Source organism: Chelonoidis abingdonii, chromosome 4 (genome assembly GCF_003597395.2).
Source record: "Chelonoidis abingdonii isolate Lonesome George chromosome 4, CheloAbing_2.0, whole genome shotgun sequence".
Classification (NCBI taxonomy): domain Eukaryota; kingdom Metazoa; phylum Chordata; order Testudines; family Testudinidae; genus Chelonoidis; species Chelonoidis abingdonii.
In genome coordinates this window covers 53,039,400-53,061,604 of record NC_133772.1, presented here as the reverse complement: position 1 = coordinate 53,061,604, position 22,205 = coordinate 53,039,400, and the positions used below count along the sequence as shown (strand labels likewise).

At 41.0% G+C, this 22,205-nt stretch overlaps 1 protein-coding gene across 1 annotated transcript; it reads left to right on the top strand.

The window, feature by feature from the left end:
- The first annotated feature begins 207 nt into the window (after positions 1-207).
- On the top strand, positions 208-16,076 carry LYVE1 (lymphatic vessel endothelial hyaluronan receptor 1). The gene is made up of 6 exons (XM_032762375.2): positions 208-534; positions 6,318-6,480; positions 6,593-6,732; positions 12,598-12,879; positions 14,132-14,210; positions 14,934-16,076. Exons 1-6 carry the CDS (start codon positions 450-452, stop codon positions 15,118-15,120), a joined length of 936 nt encoding a protein of 311 aa, XP_032618266.1. The 5' UTR covers positions 208-449; the 3' UTR covers positions 15,121-16,076.
- Positions 16,077-22,205: the final 6,129 nt, after the last annotated feature.

Below are 22,205 nucleotides of genomic sequence, written 5' to 3'. Positions count from 1 at the left end.
TAATGGTTAGACTTGTTGATTAACAAATGAATGCACTACATGAGTGCTGAGCTGACATCCAATTAAACAGAAACAGTTACAAAAGGAATAGAAAGAAAAAAATATTTTGCAAACTGTTTATAAGACTGACAGACTAACACTGCATTATCTCCCTTCCTCAGCTGGATGTTTTCTGAGTCAGTATTAGCTGAATTTTCCAGCCAGCCACTGTGAAATGTTCTGGGGACGTCATGTATTTCCAGCTAGTGCCCTTGACCAGTAAATGCCTTTTTAGCTGAGCAACAAATACTTGCTGACATTCTTTCGGTGAATCAGTACAGTGGCATCTACAGAGCTGTCAAGACAATCATCTCAAAGCCCACAACAAGGGGACTGGCAATTCACCATTGTCTTTAACCTAGGCAACAACCCACCCTGAGTTTTTTCATTTGTTACTGGTGTTAATTATAATGGGAACTTATTCTGGAGTTACCCTGGTTTTGTTCTCAATCTGGATTATGAAATTCCTTGCTCAAGGCTCTTTCAACGTGAAAGGTATGTTTTCTTACAATTTTTCAGTATGGGCAACTTTTTTCCAATGTCCAAAAATATGTTCAAGATAGATGGAAATTGGTTTTCTTTCTCTCTTTTTTCCAGAAAAGATATTTGCTACATCAGTGTGTTTGAAAATAAAATATGCAGGTGTATAATTATATCTGTGAATATATATAACTCTGAACGTGTATATATTTTAAAGTAACCTATAATTTGTAGGTATATGAAACCAAAGATTTCTCAGAAATCAGTGCAAAAGCAAATATTTTTCAGTAACATTCTTGCTTGTGAATATCTTTCACTGAATATTTATGTCCAATTTAAATACTTGAATCATTTTTAATAATATCCAAATGTGTCATAAGACTTTGTTTAATTTTTGATGATATTTTTAGTAGCAAGTGAAAATCTTACCAGATGTCAAATTTTTTGGAAGATGCCACAGCAAAAGATTTTGAGCGGTTATCTAATCGCAGAATATGCATGAAATTGGTCATTGGGTGCCTTAGAAAAATGTTATTTTAAATGTAAACTTTGTTTTGATTTTGAAAGATTGTAACAGCGAATATGAGTCTCCAACAAAGTTCTCAGGGACATAGGCATGATTCTTGAAGTACAGCTTATGGGTAATGAAGTCTGCCTCTGGTTATTATTGGAAGGAAAAAATAACCCAAACACTTGGGAGTTCCCACTTTTGGAAGACAGTGTATTTCAGGAATTAATAAAGGAGTATCTGCCTTATATAGCTCTCAAATGCAATGGTTGCATCATAATTCCATTAACAAATAGTCATATAAATTACTTTTGAAATATTTTTGTTTAATTTTTAAGTGATTAATGCTTCTTCTAAGAAAGTACTTGGGGACTTGGTTTGCAAGCCATGAAAGCTGAAGTCTGCTCTTCAGCTACCAAACAAGTACAACACAGGAGGACATATCCCCTCCACCAATATGACCTGATGCCCTGCCTTAGCAGGACTACCATTAGAGGTGAGAGGGAAGCTCAAGGAGGAGGAGAGTAACTGCTCTAAGAAAACTGGCAAAGAGATTGCTGATTAGCTGTTGGTGGATTGTGTAGTGCAGGGGTTCTCAAACTGTGGGTCGTGACCCCATTTTAATGAGGATGCCAGGGCTGACTTAGACTTGCTGGGGCCCAGGGCTCACGCCTGAGCCCCATCACCCAGGGCCAAAGCCAAAGCCTGAGGGCTTCAGCCCTTGGCAGCAGGGCTCAGGTTACAACCCCTGCCCAGGGCTGAAGCCCATAAGCTTCAGTTTGGCCTCCCCGCCCAGAGTGGTGGGGCTTGGGCTTTGCCCCTCCGCCCCACCTAGGGCAGTAGGACTCAGGTGGGCTCAGGCATCAGCCTCCCCTTCTGAGATCACGTAGTAATTTTGGTGTCAGCAGGGGGTTACGGGGCAATAAAGTCTGAGAACCCCTGGAGTAGTGGGAATATGCACCACAAATAAGTCAATCCTGGCTCCAGTGGGCTCAAAATTTAAAAGACAAAATGATGGAAGCAGAAGATGGGACTATCACATACAAGCAAATGACTATACATACACAATTGTCAGCAGTCAACTCCCTTATATTTAGACAGTGATTGGGAAAGACTGTTGGGAGACCGACAAACTGTGAGAAGAGAGAGTCAGCATTGTAATTTATTTCATAGGAAGCACTAGCTCCTGCTTCGGTTTCTTCTCTGCAGCTTTGTGAATTACTGCTCATGCTGCTGGTCACATTACACAGTGTCATGATATTGATAAATCAATTACAGGCTTTTTCATACTGTAGATAGAGGAAGGATCCCAGTTTTCCACCAGAGGAAAACAGAATTGCTGGTTCAGAGCACCAGCAGACGTTTTCACTTCCTGTGTGGCTCCAGGAATGCACATAGAAAATTTGTTTGTGGAATAAGAGTCTGACTGCCACCAGCTCCCGTGGCAGCTGTCAGAAAGATCTCTCTGGAGGAGCTACAACGCAGAAGCTCCAAAGCCTAATTCTGACGAAGATATGAAACATTGCTGTACTGCAGCATCAAATAAAAGAGAGGCACCTAACATCCCTAAACTTGGTATTTCCAAGAACGAGTGCAAGACTATTTCCCCCCAAAATGTGTAAGTTGGAGGGGAGCAGAATCTGTCCATAAATGAGATCTATCTTTAACAAGGCAAAGGAAAGTATAATGGTACAATTTTCAAAAGTGCCTACGTTCTGTTTTCAAAGTTGACTGTCAGTGAAATGAAGGCTTTTAAGTGCCTGTGTCACTTTTGAAAATGGAGCTTAGGCTTCTAAGTCACTTTGATGCTTTTTGAAAAATACATCCTAAGTCTTTTTTGATCAATACAACTCTTAACCCATAAGTCAGAGGTAGGGAAGATGGGAAAAAACACTAGTGAATGTGCCATACAGAGAAAACTACACTTGAGCTAAATGAACCTTGTTTTGTAACTCACTGTATTAGTCATAAATACCGCATACCGATCCTTTTAGGTGCACACCTTTCACAGCTAGTTATAATACTAGCTTGTGTCATTTCCAAAGGCCTTGCGGGCCAGCTACAATCTTTCTGCCATGTGTCAAATGAAACTCAGACATCCTCTGATTCAGTCTCCATCTTCAAAATCAGCCTAAGACGAACTTCTCGTTTATGTCCTCAATAGCTATTAGTATGCAGGTTCCTGCAACACGGCAGGGATGGGCTCATCAGTCTCTAGATGTGAACTTAGTCACACTTTGCAAAGAGGAAATTTTCTTTCTACCTGTGTAAACAACCAGATTTCAATGTCAAACGGATTTATTTTTCTTATCTACAGAAGGATCCTATGCAACAAATTATGGCTGGGATTTTCAAAGACACCTAAAGAAATTAGATGCCCAATTCCTGTTGAAATTCAATGGGATTTGTGTACCTGACAGTCTTAGCCTCTCTTAGAAATCCCAGCAGGCAAAGATCCTTCTCACCATGGCAGCCTAAGAATGTCCCTTTCTGCTACCAGCAGACAGAGGAACCCACCCAGCACCTCATGGATGGGACATCGCAACATGAACTGAGTATCTGGGGAAAAACACAGAGAAGTCAGCAGCAGTTTCCCGAAACAGTAAATAGACTAGATCGCATTAAAGCAGCAGCGTCTCCCTCACTTTACAACTGCTCAAGTCCCTTTATTCTATTCTGCACCCACCATCTTTGTCTTATTCTCAGATTTTATTTCTCCTAATCAGTCAATTCCACTGCTCTTCTGATGAAGTAGATTTCTCCTGCAAATGTGCAACATAAGATTCAAGATGAAGATATCCTTTTGCTATTAGACCAGCCAAGTACAGAAGAGCTCAGAGACTAGCTAAGAGCAGCTTGTGTAGCCAACACAAATTCAGTCTGATTCATCACAGGACTCAGAGAGATGATTTAGGAAGTCATGAAAATGGTAGGATGATTGGGTGGTTGCTGTTTGTTTCTAATCTTTTTCTTACATTGTAAAACTACTTATAGTTCACAATAAAGCTGATAACTGTCCAAGAAGGTGCTTTTTACTTCTCCATGTTGTTTCAAAAATGTTAATTTCAGGTACACATTACATTTTATCTTCTTTTGTATTTTTCAGGTTAAAAATTGCACTCTATCTGCAATTCACTCTATTTTCTTTTCCTTCCTCCGACTGAGCCCTTATTTTCTGATACTGAATCTTCCTTCTTCCCATTCATCGGGTGAACATCTAGTTGACTGCTTTTCTCATATGAAAATATTTCTTTTGAGTATATTATGCATCAGTCAGGCATTTACAAGCCAACTTGTCAAGTGTCAGGAAGTTCCATTCAGTTTGAAAAGCTGCATTGTACTTCTCAAAGTTCTTTTAAGGATTGGAAAATTAAGGCTGGTAGTAAATATGACTGGTCATTAGGAAGCTTCTATCATCATTATTATACTTTAAAAAGTCTACTCAGCCACATTTTAACAGGTGCTGAGCAGATCCCTGGACTGGGGACAGAGAGGGTAAGGACAGGAGAGACTGTGTCTGAATGCAGAAAGGGTGGGAAAGGATCACGTGTAAATGGTAAGAAAGGAGAGAAAGTGTGGAGCAAACCCTGGAGACAGGAGAGGACAAGATGGACTAGGCCTAAGAGTACAGAGTGAGAGCTGGGACATGGAGAGGCTCTACAGGAGATGACTGGGTCTGGTGGGGAGGAAAAAGGGCAGACAGAACAGCCTAGAATAGTTTGGGTTAGGTCTGGAGGCGCTAACTGAAGTAGGAGGAGTCGGACCAAATGGAGGATATATTGGCCACCAAGAGGACATTATAAGGTAAATTTACGTTCTCTTCACAATCAGACCACTCTCTGGTTGTCTGAGCTGAGCACTATGGTACGCAGGCACACCCTTCCCACCATAAATGTATACACGGTGGTGGCTAGTACAGTCTGAAGGGGATATCTGAGAAGCAATTATTGGATTATTTACTGGGTTTTTTGTTGCCACTGTATATTCATTCTGTTTGGTCTCTACAATGTTCCTTATTTCTTCTACAGTGTATTTATTCCTTGTTCATTTAGCTTGTCTGCTACTATATATAAAAATGCAGCTTTTTGTTTCTTATGGCCCTGGTGGAATGTACATGGAGCCAAAGAGCCAGATCTTGCCCCCGCTCCCTCCCTGTCCCCTTAAAGTTGCTTTGGGCTCTAAAGCCAGCACAGGAGAATCTCCATGTAGTGTAGGGCTGATATAACCAGCCTTTGCCCTTGGGTGTGGCCAAAATGCCACTATGCTCCAGCAATTGTTGTCTGCCCACTGGGGGCTGTTGCAACACGGTGAAATTTGAAGCAGCTAGCTGGCCCCAGAAGGAGCACAGAAAGGTGGGGTAAAGCTGTGCCAAGCCCTCAGCTGTGCCAAGCACTGCCCCAGCACAACTGGGGTTCTACCTCAACGTGTGTAAAAGACATAGGTGCTGGAACTAGAGGTGCAAGGGGAAGGGAGCATGCTGAAGCACCCCCTGACATGAAAGTAGTTTCCGTTCTATCTGGGGTTTACAGATTGGTTCAGCTGCTCTCAGCACGCCCACTATACACAGTGTTCCAGTGCCTCTGGTAAAAGATAGTAAGTAACTTAATCTGGCCCGTGCTTGAACCTTGTTACATTTTTTTAAAATGATATCAAAGTATCTGAGTTTCCCCCATGGCCTAAAAAGTTACAGCTCAGCAGAGTGGAGGTGACGTAATTAATAATTACTAAATTCTTCTAATGGGCATCTTTTTGTGAGTAAACTCCACATGCTTCCAACCATGTTTGCCATCCATGGCAGGCCTTGTAACCCTGTCACTGTGTGAAGCTCATTATTCTGAGGTCATTGGTGTTTTATCATAAGCACTAGTTTTATTATTTTAAGTCATTATTAATCAGGTGGGAAAAGTTGGTTTCCAGCCCACCCATGGGGCTTTCATGCACATGTGTCACAATTGACATCCTCTTTAGCAAGATGGCTGCCCCCAGGCACAGGCTGAAAGTTGCCATCTATAATTAATTTTTTTAAATATGCATTTTCATAGTCTAGCCATGGTGACAAGTCCTCCTTACCCTCTGAACTATTAGACTGTTGGGGTGAACAAAACAGATTATTTTCTTATAAAAGGCTAAATTAACTCTCCCACTGGAAGGTAACTCCTCTAATGACCTAATACCCATAAAACTTAAAAAGTGAACAACAATATGCACCACTACACACACAGGCACTTACTTAAAATAAAAGAATAAATTCTAAGGTAATAACCTTGAATATTTATGTTTTAATTTACAGATCTCACCATTCAAGAGTGCAGGATCACAGGCATAACCCTAATTTCTCATCCAAACAAACTGAATTTCTCAGAAGCAGAAAGTGCATGTAGACAGCTGGGGTTACAGCTGGCAAGCAAAACCCAGGTTGAGAATGCCCGGAATCATGGCTTTGAAACATGCAGGTACGTGAAGTCTGTAAGTTACTAGCAGCTTTTAGCAGCTCCATTTCCTTATATACAACAATATGCTTGTGAACACATCCAACATTAAAGGGATTGATACTTTTTATTCTAGCTTTGGATGGGTGGCAGATAAATGGCTTGTCATTTCTCGGGTTATCCCAAATCCAAAATGTGGTCAGAACAAAATTGGAGTAGCAGACTGGAAAGTCCCTCTCTACCGCAAATATCATGGTTTCTGCTTCAATTCTTCAGGTAAGTAGGCATGAAACCTAGAGTCTTTACATTTAGTTTTATTATTTCAAATCTTCATAGAAAAACTGTTGTTAGTGCTTTTTTTCCTGTCTTAGATGGTGGATTGTATCTTTCCCCTCTAGGGAAAAAAAAGAGCTGTTGCTAAATGCACAATGCTAGATGAACAGAAGTTCCATTTAGTTCACCGAAATTAATAAAATGATGCTGTAATTAAAGTTCTTGAATAAGGCTTTCTTCACAATATTAGTTATGTGGAACCAGCAATGTGAAGCCCGTAGGTATGCTCAGTCATACTTGTGCCAGTGAAAATGTTTCAAACACATGCAAATGCATAGCTAGTTGATACTCCTTCAGTAACAACAAAGTAGTTTCATGATATATATTATTTTACTGCAAAAATTAAAAAATTACCCAAAAAACTAAATTAAATCTAAAAATACCTAAATTAAAATACATATGTTCTAGCTAAAGTCCATACTAGGTAGTAAACTCCAAAGCCACCATTGTCACATATTCCCAGAATCCCCATCTATACAGCCTGGTATTTTACTTCATACTGTCCTGTAACAAGGGGAGAAATTAGATTGTCACATTAGTGACTCCACCCAAGCTAAAGGAAAAGACGAGAGGGGAATTGATAAGTCTTCAAATATATTAAAGGCTGTTATAAAGAAAACAGTGATTGATTGCTCTACGTGTCCACTGAAGATACGACACAGGGCAAAGAGAGAAATTTTGGAGAGCCTAGAATGTAAATTGAAGGAGTTTGAACTTTTTTAGATCTAAGAAATGGTGGAATATGGAAAAAACAGCAATAAAGACAAGTGATTTTGATGGAAGCATTTTTAATGGCCTGGAATGAGAGAGATGAAAGAGTGGAGAGAAACTAGAAAATGGGGTAATATCTAGGTAGCTGTGGGGAGAAGGAACAATGGATTTTGGAGATGGGCAGTGGGTGAACCCCGAGCTCAGAGAAGCTAGCCCCTGGCCCGGCCTGCTTCTTCTGCCCGAGGCCCCACCCCTCCTGCTGGAACCCAAAGCCCCCCCATACGGCCACCATCACCTTCCCCAGTCCTGGGACTCCCCCCCAGCCCTTGAGTGCCAGGCAGTTGGGTGAGGGGCATGCCCGCCCCTCCATGTGCTGGGTGGGCAGTGCAGCCTCCCTTCCCCAGCCCCAGAAAACTGGGTGGGTGGGTAGATGGCACAGCCTCCCTTCCCCAGCCCTGGAGTGCCGGGTGGTTGGGTGGCGCAGTCCCCCCCCAATTCCGGAGCACAGGCCAACCCCCATTAGCCCAAGCCCCAGCCTGGGGCTATGGGGAGGGTGGAGGACAGAACCCCCTTCAGCACAGTGCCAGGAAGCGGGAAGGAGCCTGGAGGCAGAGCACAGGCAGGACCATGCAAGGCTGTTTGGGGAGGCTCAGCCTTCGATACTCGTGCTGCCCATGATTTTGGAGTTGTTATAGTGAAAAAGACATCAGGATTAGCTAGAGCCTGAGTCTTAGGAGAGAAAGAGGGAGTGGAGTTAAACAGGGCCTAAGGATTGTTGGTTTAAGTAATAAAAAGAATGGTAATATTGTCAACAGTAGTAGAGAAGGTAGGTAAAAGAGAAGGATAAGGAGGAAAGAGATAAGGTTTGCTCTGACTTGTTGACCATGAGATGGTGACAGTGCATCCAGCAAAAGAATAGACGTGTTGAGACTGGACAAAAGAAGGGAATACATGAGTAGAGCGAGAAATGGGGGTGCCATCATCGTAGAAATGTTCACTGAAGTTATGGGAGAATATGAGTGTCATGGTTACAGGTCTACCTGCACCTCTGACCCCCTTCCTTGATCTCTCTGAGATCACACTTCAGGTGTTAGGCCTGACGTCCTTACCTGTTCTGAGGTGGAATCCCACAATTCTTCCCTCCATAGACCAGGCCCTGGGCTACAGTTCCTTGGTTTGGCCCCAGCAATTCTTCCCTTGGGAGCATGTGGCCGGCACTGAATACAATGACTAACCAACTATCTTAAAACAAAATAATGTTTAATCTTAATAATAGAAACACAGCAAAGTAGAAGAGAAAAAGGGTTTTAACATAATAAACAGTCTATATGCCTAACCCTCTTATGGAAGGCTTGCCATCCCCCTGGAATCTTTGGAAGGCTCAACTGCTTCATACCTCCTCTGCTGGGCCGGTGTCTATGTCGCCCTGTTCCTCAGGAACAGCCCTTGACAACTGGCTCCCCCTCTCCCAACAACTCACTTTTTAACCATTTCAAGTCCTTTGGATCTGTCTATTCCCAGCCTGGCCAAAACAGACCGTAACTTTGGGCTGGAGCAAATAATGTAGCATCTTTGCAACATAATTCCTCAGCATTGTTTCTTAACGACATCCACCATGTTTACCGAGAGGTTACTTATCTAAAGACATTGTGTTCCCTTCCTGCTAGTGTCTGAACAGCCCTGCTAGTACATGAAATCAATACATTCATGCAGTAGATATTCCAATAACCCAATATAATTATACAGTAACTACCCCAGTAACCAGATCATATACAGTATTCATAAATTATTACAGACCAGCTGCACATCCTTCACAATGTGTAAGGAGAGAAGAGCAGAGGACACTGAAGGGTTTCAGTGGAGGAAAGTGACTAAACATGAAAGAGTGGCTGGAAAGCAAGGGGAAACCTGGGAGAGTAGCAAGTCATGGCAACCTTGGACATATCCATAGGAACAACAGCGTCAGAAATGATTGGCCACTTAAACAGTCCAATTAAAAAGGTGTGATTGGGGTAAACTTGACAGTTCAGAACTCTCATGTGTGGGTTTATGAACCTATGTGGGAGGTTAGCTAAGACTGTGTCTTGTTTAAACAGCTACACTTTTTTAATGTCGCTGATTTTGTATGTGCTGTATCACGTCTGTGTATGCTTGAAGTGTTCTTTTAAAATGTGGCTTTTTCAAAATCTGTGTAGTATTTTGGATTGTACTACACCAATATACATACAATGAGCTGGGTAAAGACAAAGTGGCAATTTTAACCCTGAATTCCTTACTTTTGCAGGTTTAAATAAAGAGAATTGTCACTATTTTACATCGTTATCATATTATTTAGTAGAGCAAATTAAGCCTGTTAAATGCTATTATGAAGCAATTTTTATTTAACTTAGGGAATGAAGAATCACCATTTATCCTAATGGCCAAATTGCCACTTGCTAGAACTCTTATAACAAAAGTCTTTGGCAAGAGCTCATTTCGCTGCATTTTGACCTTCCAGCTGCAGTGTGTAGAGTCACTTAAAGGCCAAAGTGAAAAAAGTACAACTCTATGTCATCTATCCTCTTACTTTGTGAATGAAAATGCGTCATCAGACTTCCCACCTGGGACTCATATTAAGAACTGTACATAAGTCATTTCCGCCCATTATTTCTATAACGTATTCAGCTGGTTAATATAGTGATAAGTTTATAGTTTCCAAATTATGTAAGAGTACCAGCAAGAACCAGTGACCAATTCCTCATTAGTCACATTTTCACTCCAGCCTTACCAGAATTCCAGTTTTCCACTTATAATTTTAAAGGTGCAGTTTTTTACAGGCATCATTTATGCAATTTGTGTAAGTTACTGGCTGTCCCTGCAGATCAGGTGCTTATATAAGCCTCATTAGGATATAGGGTTGCCAACTTTCTACTCGCACAAAACTGAACACCCTTGCCCCACCACTACTCCACCCCTCCCACAAAGCGCTGCTCCTTCTCAAAGGCCCTGCTCCCATTCCCTCCATCCCCCTTCCCTCTGTCACTCACTCTCCCCACCCTCACTCATTCACTCTTTTTCACTAGGCTGGCTCAGGGGGTTGGGGTGCTGGAGGGGGTGAGAGCTGCGGGGTGTAGCCAGAAATGAGGAGTTCAGGGTGCGGGAGGGGCTCCAGACTGAGGCAGTGGGATGGGATGTGGGAGGGGGTGAGGGCTCCTGCTGAGGGTGCAGGCTCTGGGATGGTGCCAGGGATGAGGGATTTTGGGGTGCAGGAGAGGGCTTTGGGCTGGGACCAAGGGATCTGTAGGGGAAGAGGGGAACTGGGGCAGGGCTTGGGGTGCAGGGGAGTGAGTGCTGCGGCTGGGGGTGCAGGCTCTGCTGTGGGGCTTGGGATGAGGGGCTTGGAGTGAAGGAGGGGGCTCTGGGCTGGTGCAGGGGGTTAGATGCAGGGGGGGTGAGGGCTCCAGCAGGGGTGCAGGTTCTAGGGTGGGGCTGAGCATGAGGGATTCTGGGTTGGGATCTCTGGGGGGTTCAGAGGGTGGGAGGGGGATCAGGGCTGGGGCAGGCGTTGGGGTGTGGGAGGGGGTGCAGACTCTGGGTGGCACTTATCTCAAGCAGCTCCCAGAAGCAGCAGCATGTTCCATCTCCAGTCCTATGCAGACGTGCGGCCAGGTGGCTCTGCACACTGCCCAGTCCATAGGCACCCCCACCCATAGCTCCCATTGGCCATGGTTTCCAGCCAATGGGAGCTGCAGAACTGGTACTTGAGGAGGGGACAGCATGCGGAGCCTTCTGGCTGCCTCTACACATAAGAGCCGGAGAGAAGACATGCTGCTGCTTCCAGGAGCTGCACGGAACTAGGGCAGGTAGGGAACCTGCCTTAGCCCTGCTGCGCTGCTGACTGGACTTTTAACAGACTGGTCAGCAGTGCTGACCAGAGCCACTGGGATCCCTTTTTTGACTGGGCATTTTCGTTTAAAACTGGACACCTGGCAACCCTATTAGGATAATGTGCATACTGCAGATTTTCAAAGGTTTATAGCTTGGCCAATTTTGCATGGATTTGCTTGGGGACAGAAAAAGACACATTCCTGACACAAATATAACCCCACTGCCAAACTTCAAGTCCCTGCTCCTAGCATGTGGGCATTAAAACTTCTCAAAGAAAAGGTTGCCTGAATGTTTTGACATGGACAAAGTAACATATTTTCCCCTAATCTTGTTCTTGGAAAATGCTAAACTCTTTGGCTGGAAAAAAAAATCAGTCTGAGGTCGACACCAGACACGTAAAATTTCAGTCCAAATGGTTACTGTTTGGCAAAGTTATAAGCAGGTGAAACCAGGGGTTTATAATGGGAAGTGTTGGATAACCATGATAATAAGGCAGGGCTCATAGCACCACTTGTAATGATGCAAATGAACCTCAAAATGCTGGGTAACCACGACAACGTAACCTATGTTCTTACTCAGTTCTTCCCTCCATTTTGTTTTGTTTCCTTGTCATGTGTAACACAGGAAATTAATTGTAAGCTCTTTCTGGCAAGGATCTTGTCTTTTGTATGCCATTGTAAAAGGAGTTTTGTCACACTTGTGGGCTTTGTTCCCTGTTAAGAAAGGTACTTAAGCATGTGCCTAACTTTAAGCAGGTGAGTAATCTGGAACCACTCTTATACATAAAGTTAGACATGCTAAATCTAAGCCTCTGTGAATAAATACATAGTAATAAACAGTATCAATAGTTGTGTCCACAGTTGTTTTAGCTGTTTTGGTCCCAAGATATTAGAGAGACAAAACAATATCTTTTACAGGACCAACTTCTGTTGGTGAGAGAGAGGAGCCTTTAAGCTTACACAGAGACCTGAAGAAGAGCTCGGTGTAAGCTTTGAAAGCTCCTCTCTCTCACCAACAGAAATTGGTCCAATAAAAGATATTACTCACCCACCTTGTCGCTCTAGTATCAATAGGTATGAGTAGTGGTCATCTCATTACCACACTGCATAACCCTCAGAAAAACTTCTGAAAATATCCACCATAGATCAATGTGTGGTTTGCCTCAGGTATGTGCAAAATTTTGTGATAGCGCCCAGTGCAACTCATTACACTTCCTTTTCCCCTTTGCAGATATTTGGATTGATTCATGCATACCAGAAACAGGTACAACCCTGTTATCTGCAACAGATCCAGAAGTAAACTCATCTTCAACAGCTTCATCTCAGGGCATCACAGAGATGCTTACTGCTACTGAGTCACCAAAACCCCAAATACCTCAGAAGACCTTTCGCATAAAATGTGTAACGGAAACCATTTTACAAACAGTACAGACTACTTTGGAAAGCGAAGAGGAGATAGCAGTGCCTAATGGAAACCGAGCTGCCTTTACAAATGATAGTGTTGTATTTGGAGGTAGACCGCATGTCTTTTTTATATGTACCTTAGTTATTAAATAGTGTTTTGTAGTGGGTTAGTTTGCACGGCTAGAACCAAAATCAACTATTGTTACACATGAGCGTGAGGGCCAAAGAAGAATATAAGGATTTGCAAAGCGAAAACTAGTAACGCAAAGGAAACACCTTTTCTTTTGAAAATTAATTAGTATATTTGTGGAGGATTAAATTAGCTTTTTAATAGGAATCAGTGGAATTTTACCACATAAGTTCTGTTCCTACTTCTGAGGAAGTCAATGGGAATTTTGCCAACATACACTCCATGCTTGGTGCAAGTGAAAAACCTAACTGGTTCTCACACCTGCCAGGATAGAGCTATCAAACACCCACACAAAACCTAATGTTAAACAAAAAAAGCAAAACGGTGTCATTTTCTTACATGCCAATAATCACTATATCTTTCTGATCCTCAACTTTTACTGTACTACTTGGAAAATATGTTGTAGACTAATATATGCATATATGCGACTGTGTAGATTATATAGCTAACAGAGCAGTCTGGATACAAACCCTGGATACAAACCCTGGCTCTTTGGTTTTACAATACATGTGTTTCCATGAATAATGACTCTGAAATTTTCATCCAGCATTCATTATCTGCCTGGAAAGACCATCAGCTCATGCCTTGTTTCCTGATTAATAATCCTGATGACAATGCTTAACTGAAATGTTTTTAAAAAAGCTTTCCTTTGACTATGTATATTTGAATGCAATCACATACAATTTACATAGGATGTCTTCCTGAAAAACAAGAGAACATGCCATAGACCTGAACAAAATCATTGTAGTGACGTATTTCTCTAAATTCTCCTGCTTTAATAGACAGTAAAGATTATTTTGAGCTTATAATTCAAATTCACCAGTGACAAAAACGATAGTCTAAATATCAAACAAGCCTGCAGTGGTTCCCCTTGAACTCAATGGCAAAACTACCATTGACTTTAATGGAAGAAGTACTGGGTGTAAATGGCAAAGTAGTGTAACTTACACTCAGCTGGTGCGCAAAATGAGTGTAACTAATGCCACTGCTTAGGTCGTTGTGAATTTGAACTAAATATTTCCATGGGGACTGGAGCCACTTACTCAAGGCTGCCTTTAGCAGAATCTGACATTTGGCACATGAATTTTCAGAAAGGCTGATTTAAGAAGTAAGACTATTTAAAAAAAAAAAAAGATAAACATATCAGTTATCTATATCATTTTATCTTTAGGTGTACCCATTGCACTCCTTGTACTGGCACTCACCTTCTTTATGGCATCGGCTGTTCTTGCAGTCTGCTATATCAGAAAGTAAGTTCGTTCTTTCATAATGCCTTTACTCCTAGATTACGGCTGATGGAACATTAATATTTGTATATAGTACAAATGTAATTAAAACATATGACGAAGAAGGGTGAAATGTGAGTATCTGTAGCTCTGCAGATAAACTTTATTGTTGTTGTAGCGGAAAGCCTGTCACAGGAAGGGACCTTAATCAATTAATCATGTGCCAGGTGTGTGATTTCTGCATGTCAGCTTATCTGTCTACATTTAAATATCTGCTGTAGTGTTAGTATATTTTTCTTCTTGTACCTTTCTACCATCCCAGTCCTGATAGAAGAATTCTTATTCTCGAATTATGGTTGTGTTCAGAAAGATTAACATTTATAAAGCTTTTCTAGTGATGCAGACAGACATTCAAGGCAATGGATTGTTAAATCCAATCTAAAAGCTACATATGTCTGAAATTGCATTCCATCTAGTTTCATCATTTTGTACTGCTACTCCTGGTATATGTTGTCTGATTTAAAAATATTTAAGAACTAAGTCTAAAAACCATGTGACCTCTGGAGGGGGACTAATTCAGCATCCCCATGACTTTAGTGGGAATTTTGTTTGAGTATGACCTGCAGGATCAGTTGATAATTCTAGATACTTTGTATTTCATCTATTCTGCGATTATTCAGAGCTCATAATATGTGTGCTACCTGGTAATGTTTCTGTTCTAATTTGCTTTAATATTTCTATTTAAAGGTACAAGAGAACCTGCCCATTTTCAGACCAGAAGCCCCAAAAAGAAAGGATTGAAGCCAAAGTCATCAAAGACGCTAAGTCAATTGACAGTGCTCCTGAGAAGGAATCAAAAAATAATGGGAAAAAAGCAGAAGAGCCTCAAACCAAGCCGGAGGCCACAGTAAAATGTGTGGAAGCAGAGGTTTGAAAGGATAAATATAACAGCTAGTTTTACAGATTTAAAATGAAGAATGCAGAATTAGCAAAACATTTATAAATTGTTTCAGTTTCCCCCATCTTAAAAAGGGGATAATGATACCTACCTATCTTTGTAAAGCGCTTGGAGATCTACTGATGAAAAAGCACTATATAAGAACTAGTGTATTATATTACTGTAAATACTGGCAAGGTGAATGCATATTTCTTAGTTCAAATGTTTGTACAATCAGCATTCTATGATTATTAAGTACACTTCCTCTTTGGTATAAAATGTTCTTTTGCAGAAACATGGTATCTTATTCATATTAATATTAAAAATAAAATAAAACAACCATCTCACAACTCGACATTTTCCATCTTAACAAGAAGTAACTAAGTCTGAGAATGCCTTGTTGATTGAGATACAATGTATAATTGTTTGCATAAAATTCAGATCAACACATCTAAAATAAAATGTATGTTTCTTTCTATCCTGGAGGTTGTCTGTTAATGTAATAGCATCCACAATTAATACCTGATCCTGCAAACCTTACTCGTTCAGATAATTCATATTCAGGCAAGTAGTCCCATTGAGTTCAAAAGGACTGCTGGCATGAGTGGGGATTACTCAAGTAATGTTTGCAGGATCAGCCTCCTAGCCTGTAAGTTCCCAAACAAGGGGACTTTTAGATTTGCTATAAATATAACTAAGGTATTTATACTGAGTATAATGTAATCAACAATGAAGTATTTTCTTGGGTATATCACTGTATCATAATTTACAATTTTATTTATTAAACTCAGGACTGCATCATTCTTCAGATAACTGACAGTAAAAACACTTTAAAACTGTTTCACAATCTGTATCATAAAGGTCTCTGATGTCTATTTCAATGTGTTTTCAAAAGAAACAGTGGCATGGGAAGTTTACAGCATTTAATAAGAAAATAAAGTACAGTAGATATATTTATTTGTTACATCTGTTTTATTTATTATTCTCAAGAAAACTACTTCCCAGGAAAATCCAAACACTACATATTGCCTCAATATTACACTGTACTTGGAAAAGAGACAGAAACACATGGCTGGTGTTAAGTTAATTTATAAAAGTTGCATAATCTAAACATGAATTTGCAGTAACAATAGCAAATGTACCACATATCTCTATTAACAAACATTTTGGATAACATTTACTGTACATGTTAAAAATGCCCTTCAGTAGGCAGATTAGTTTGAAAGACATATCACAAAATATCTTCCGCTGTGGCAGCCATTTTAGCATAGAGCTGCTATAACCAGTACCCAAATTAGCGCCATGTTGTCTGAAAGGAAATAACATGAGTTCTCCTGGTAATCCAGGTTGTTAACAGAATAAAAATAGAGCAGCATTTAAAGTATGAGCTAATGTAATTTACATTACATTGTCAAGGGTCTCCTTTCTGTGTCCAAGCCAAAAAAGATTCGTCTGTTACAGTTTTAGTGCATGCTTTCAGCTTTTGATATCCCCTAGTTCAATCCCCAGTGGGTTGGCCAAGATGGGAACTGTCAAAATAAAAGATGCGAGAACACATCTCTTTGAAAGCCACAGGATATGACTTACTTAGTTCGGTAAGGGAGTGGTAATGCGTAAAAACACTGCTGCCATTCAGGATATCCTCTTCATTTCTGAAGGATTTGTGTTCATCACATGGGGCCTTAACCTGTGAGGTGCTGTGTGAACACAACTGCCAGTGGGGAGTCAAAGTCACTTAGGAAGTTCAGGCTCATGTCATGTGAGACTCTGGGCAGGCTCACCATCTTCCCGAGCTCACTCACTTTGTAGCTAAATGTGCTTATATAACGGTCTAGATGCTTATCTAAGCTTTTAAAGCAATACTATCATTATTCACTCAAAAGTGAACTCTACCCACATATGGGTGCCAGCATAAGGGCTATGCACCACTTAAATTCCACTTAAGCCATTCGGGTTTAAGTGGCACATAGATTTAATGCTGGCTCTCAGCCCAAGCATGAATTTCATCCACATGTAATTACATTTATTCCTAATTCCAATGTAGGTTGTGACTTATTCCATGATTTTAATGGGGACAAGTGCTCTGTAGCTCTGTCAGGCTCTTCTCCATGAAACAGAACCAAATTCTGTGGCAGGTACTCTTTATTTTGCAGCAGGGAACACTCAAGTCTGAGAGTACTAATTAGGTTAATTTGTTAATTTTTTCAGAATACATTCCTAAATCCCAGTATCACACCCTCAATTTATGCGGTCACGTGAGTATGTCAGACTCGCCACTTTCATTTTAAGAACACTATGTTTCTAGTCCTCATGGTTGTGAAGAAAATTGACAGTGTGACCCGAGTAACTAATAGAGCAGTATTGGCCTGAGTCTGCAGAGTTTGAAGCAATAGATCTGAGAGAGGTGGCATGCCCCATTCATCTCCAGGAGGTGTTAACGCCAAACCCTACTGATCTGGGAAGTCCACCAACACCACCTCAGCAGAGGGCAATGCATGCGGCAGGAACAAAATGGTGCAACCAACCTGACTCACCCAAGCAGATACAACTTGGCTCCTGGATTAAGTACTGGGGGGGATCTCATGCCCTTGTCCTTGCCTCTTTGTAAGGGAAGGCAGGGCCTTAACACCAGCACATTGTATAGGGAGTGAGGATATGATGCAGGGGCAGGGCTGTAAGGGGGGAAGTCACAGAAGGCTCTGCGTCATCTTGTACCTAGAGCCCTAGATTGCCTTAACCTTAGGGTTGCCAAAGGTTCAGGTTTTTCCAGGATTGGTCCCTTTTTTGGGGTAGCTGTCCCAGAAAATCTGAGTGCTCAGTACACACTGCCTGCCAGCTGTCAAGTTTGATGGGCTGCCCTGTTTTTCTTCTACCTGAGGTGGCAACCTTACTTAATCCAGACCTGTACACACTTCACATCCTGGGCAGGATGGAGCCCAAGCCAGAGACTGCAGCTCATTGGCTTGGCTCCTCCAGCTGCCACAACCCTCTATCTGCAGCCCCATTTGGAACACAGCACCACGCACTTTGCATCCCAGGCAGGATGGAATTCTACCTGGTGCCTGTGATGCTCATAGACTCATCCCTGGCTGCCACATTTTCCCCTTTTGGTATATATCTTAAAGACAGGTCAGGGTGGTCCCGACAACCAGAAGCTCTCATATCCTGCTTTGTAGCCCCTAGGGTGACCAGATGTCCCGATTTTATAGGGACAGTTCTGATTTTGGGTTTTTTTTCATATATAGGCTCCAATTACCTGCCACCCCCTGTCCTGATTTTTCACACTTGCTATCTGGTCACCCTGGTAGCCTCCCTTTTTATGGAGAGCAGGGCAGGCGAATGTGCTAGTTATGTAATACGCTCCCCATTGTGGTGAAAGCAGCACAGAAAACGGCAGTTGTAGCTTCGCACTGGGGGAATAGAGGCACAGGCAGAGACAACAAAATGTCAAACACGGAGCTGCAGCAGTTTGGCAAAAAGCTGAATTCTGCAAACGTGTTATTACAGAGTACCTGGTACCTGCTGTAGTATATTTTAGCCATCAGGAATACATAATTAACAACAATAAGCAACATTAATAAAATACTAAGAATACATAATTAACAACAAGCAACATTAATAAAAGCATTTTGCAGTCAAAGGTGACATGTCCTACGTTCTCCATCTCTGCAAAAGCACCGACCTCTACTGATAGGGTGGGACAGGCTGTGTCACCTTCCTGGTGGACATGTGAACTGGGAGAAGGCCCATCCTCCTCAGTTCAGTCCAGTCCTCTCCATGAACAGATTCTGGAGAGCCCCCACAGGCTCCAGGTAAGGAAGAACACACAGTACACTGAGTTGGGGGCACAGTCCTCTGCACATATGGATATTGGGGTGACGATAAGGACTCAAATAACAAAAGATCTTCTTTATTCATCATATGAAATACATCTAAGAAATGTGAGACCTGATTTCTCAGATGCAGCCAAAACACACATAGCATGAATCAAAGGGATGGGTGCAAAGATGGTTTAAAACACTTGGCATTCCCCTAATCCTAGTTTTGCTCTGTGCATGGCAGTTTCCCCCTGGGGTTTATTAGAACAGCTAAAGATCTGATTTTAATGGAGCTGCAGTGACCACAAATGGTTTTACAGATTATGCCAGCACTGTGAAACAAAGAGGCCATATAGAACAGAAGCATCTGGCTCATTGCTCTCCATATAGTGAGAGACTAGCTCTGCAATGACAACAGTGATAGAAACATTAATCAGCAAGTGCCATAACAGACAAGTATGATAGTGATGTAAAATATAGTAGAACGTGCAAATGTTCTTGGACATTGTTTAAATGAATTCAAATAGGTTTTTCCACTACAAAGCAAACAGGAAGATGAGCATTAAGATCAGGATGTGAGCTAATCTCAGCAACCAAACCCTCAACAAATGATTTTACAGAAAAAAAAATATATAAACTATATATTGCTGTCTCCACTTTTTAAACATTTTTTATTCTTTTATATTCTTACTCTTTCTTTCATTACTGAAACAAGTGTGAGGAAAAATCCAAGCATTCTTATAACAATATAACTTCATATCGCAAATAGCAGTTACCTCCGTCATTATCACAAGCTGAACTCAAAACTAAATATATCTACTGAGCTGTATGTAATTTTTTCTTTAAAATATTTGCTTAACAAAAACATTACAGCAGTTGCAATATTTGTATAATTATTGCACAGCCCTCCAAGGACCAGAATGTGACACCCTTACATTAAGTGGTACCTTACTCCATTTGCTTCAACAAGACTACTCAGTGTAAGGTGATATTCAACAGCAGTGAAGATATCACAATCCAGCCCATGTGGGAGAAGGGAGGAAACAGTTTATAAATAATATTATATATCAAATATATTATGTAATTATGTACGCTATATTAGCTATAATTGCCCATCTAGTAAGAAAAAGACCACCTGGTTTTGGACGTATTTGCCTGATCCTGAAAGCTTTTATTAAAGTGAATAACAATTACTCAGGAGAACAGAACTAATAACTTCAGTGGGATTATCAGGTCCTAGGATTGCAGTCTGAAAGTTAACAAAATTCTACTGTCTAATGACGGGCTGTGTTACCATCAGTGATGTCATAATTCCATCACCCAATCATGAGCTGTTATACAACTGTCGTGAAATCAAACTGTAAGTGTTAAAAGCATGTAGTAGAACTTCAGAGTTACAAACTGACCAGCCAACCACACACCTCATTTTGAACTGGAAGTTCACAATCAGGCCGCAGCAGAGACAGAGAAAAAAACCAAATAAAGTACAGTATGGTGTTAAATGTAAACTACTAAAAAAATAAAGAGGCATTGTTCAGTTGTAAAATTTTGAAAGAATAACCATAATGTGTTGTTTAGAGTTACAAATATTTCAGTTATGAACAACCTCCATTACCGAGGTGTTCGCAACTTTGAGGTTCTACTGTATCTTTAAAAGTCTCTGTTATCTGACAAGAATTACCAAAAATGCAAGATACAGAATGTTTTACATGCAATTTTAATAAAATGATGTTCATCTTATAAAATGATCTATCAATATCTTAGAAATGTGATATCTCAAATATAAATATTCATAAAGCAATGCAGGAGATGTATGAATAAGGCTACACCACCCACATAAGATCACAAACTTCAAAATGTATCCTTTCAATAACAATGCATGAATTATGTATATAGTCATACTACATGGGTATCCAATGCAGTTTTAAAAGCTATTTTTTCTGGTAGGACTGGATATGAGAATTATGAAAAAAGAATGAAATCCTTACTATGCTCACAGTGCTTTGCCCTTTAACCATTGTTGAATAGTTTTTCTAGTGCTGGAATTCTAAGAACAACTACAGGATAGAATCCTCAGGCCAAATCCTAAACTCCTGACTCAGGACAAGATTCTGCCTGGCTGATCTGCAAAAGTGCTGCAGTAGGGTAGGCACAAAGAAACTTTCTCTACCCTTCTGCATCCCATATAAAGGCCAAGCAAAATTGCAGTCCTTGATCTCCTCAGACAGAAATGACTTGCTCCCTTCCTATTCCCATTGGAGTGCTCCTTGAGCAGTGGAAAGCAGTTAGAAGAGGAATGAGGATCTGGTCCACAGTTTCTGCTGAAAGGAACAGATGATTTTACATCCACTGTAGGTTGCTTAAGGAACTTGTCATTAGGTCTTAACCCAGCGCAGGACCTTTTGAACCCAATCACAGGATCAAAACTTTATTATCTGTTGAAGATAGTCAGGCTCAGTCACTCCATAGTGCACCTTGTTAATCACCTCCAGGAAGTCTCAGAAATGGCAGTCAGCTTGAGCTTCCTATAAGAATGATTGGTTCCATCTAACATCTAATAATAATTTGTATTATTCACTCAAAAGTAACATGAGTTGGATTCCCACACTTAGGTTCCAGATGTTTGCTGACCTTATAAAAGAGGGAGAGAGGTGTATGTACTGTCTGCAGGAAATACGTAAAATGTCACAAGTCCAAGCCAAATCTTATTTGGAATACAGGAATTTCTTTTTAATGGAACATATTGTAGTGAGGCAGCAACTCCTTCTTTCTCTTCTTTTAAACAAAAAACACAAAATGTGAAAGCTTTCCAGGCTATGATGATGGAAGATCTAGGATAGTCTATAATTTCTATGTAAATTTGTTGTTTCTCTCATAGTAAAAATTAATCCCTAGTGTCTTTTGGTATTTTCCACATATGTTCAACATTCAAGCCCAGATCTTCTGCTATGGCAGTGAGCGCCAATGTGGCTTTTAATCTTCCCCAAGGCTGGACTTATTCTCTACACTGGCTGACAATGGTTTCAAGGAATGAATACAGCACTGCAGGAAATCCCAGTCATGCTCCTTGCTTCAGCCACAATCCCTGTTAGCATCAGGAATATCTAAGAGCAGCGGGCCTGCCTATTCTCTCTGCCAGAAGATCTCCCTTCACTCTGTTTAGCCTCACACTGCCTGTTAAAATAGCTTTATCAAAATTCATCAGTGATGTGGCACTAAATAGCCATAACATAGTAGATGTTCTGGGCCTCAGAAACTGGTACA

Excerpts from the sequence above, each read along its gene's own strand:
- LYVE1 (XM_032762375.2), top strand. The coding sequence starts at position 450 with ATGGGAACTTATTCTGGAGTTACCCTGGTTTTGTTCTCAATCTGGATT. Across the intron at positions 6,481-6,592 it reads CATGGCTTTGAAACATGCAG|CTTTGGATGGGTGGCAGATA; the intron begins GTACGTGAAGTC and ends TTTTTATTCTAG. Across the intron at positions 12,880-14,131 it reads TGATAGTGTTGTATTTGGAG|GTGTACCCATTGCACTCCTT; the intron begins GTAGACCGCATG and ends TTTTATCTTTAG.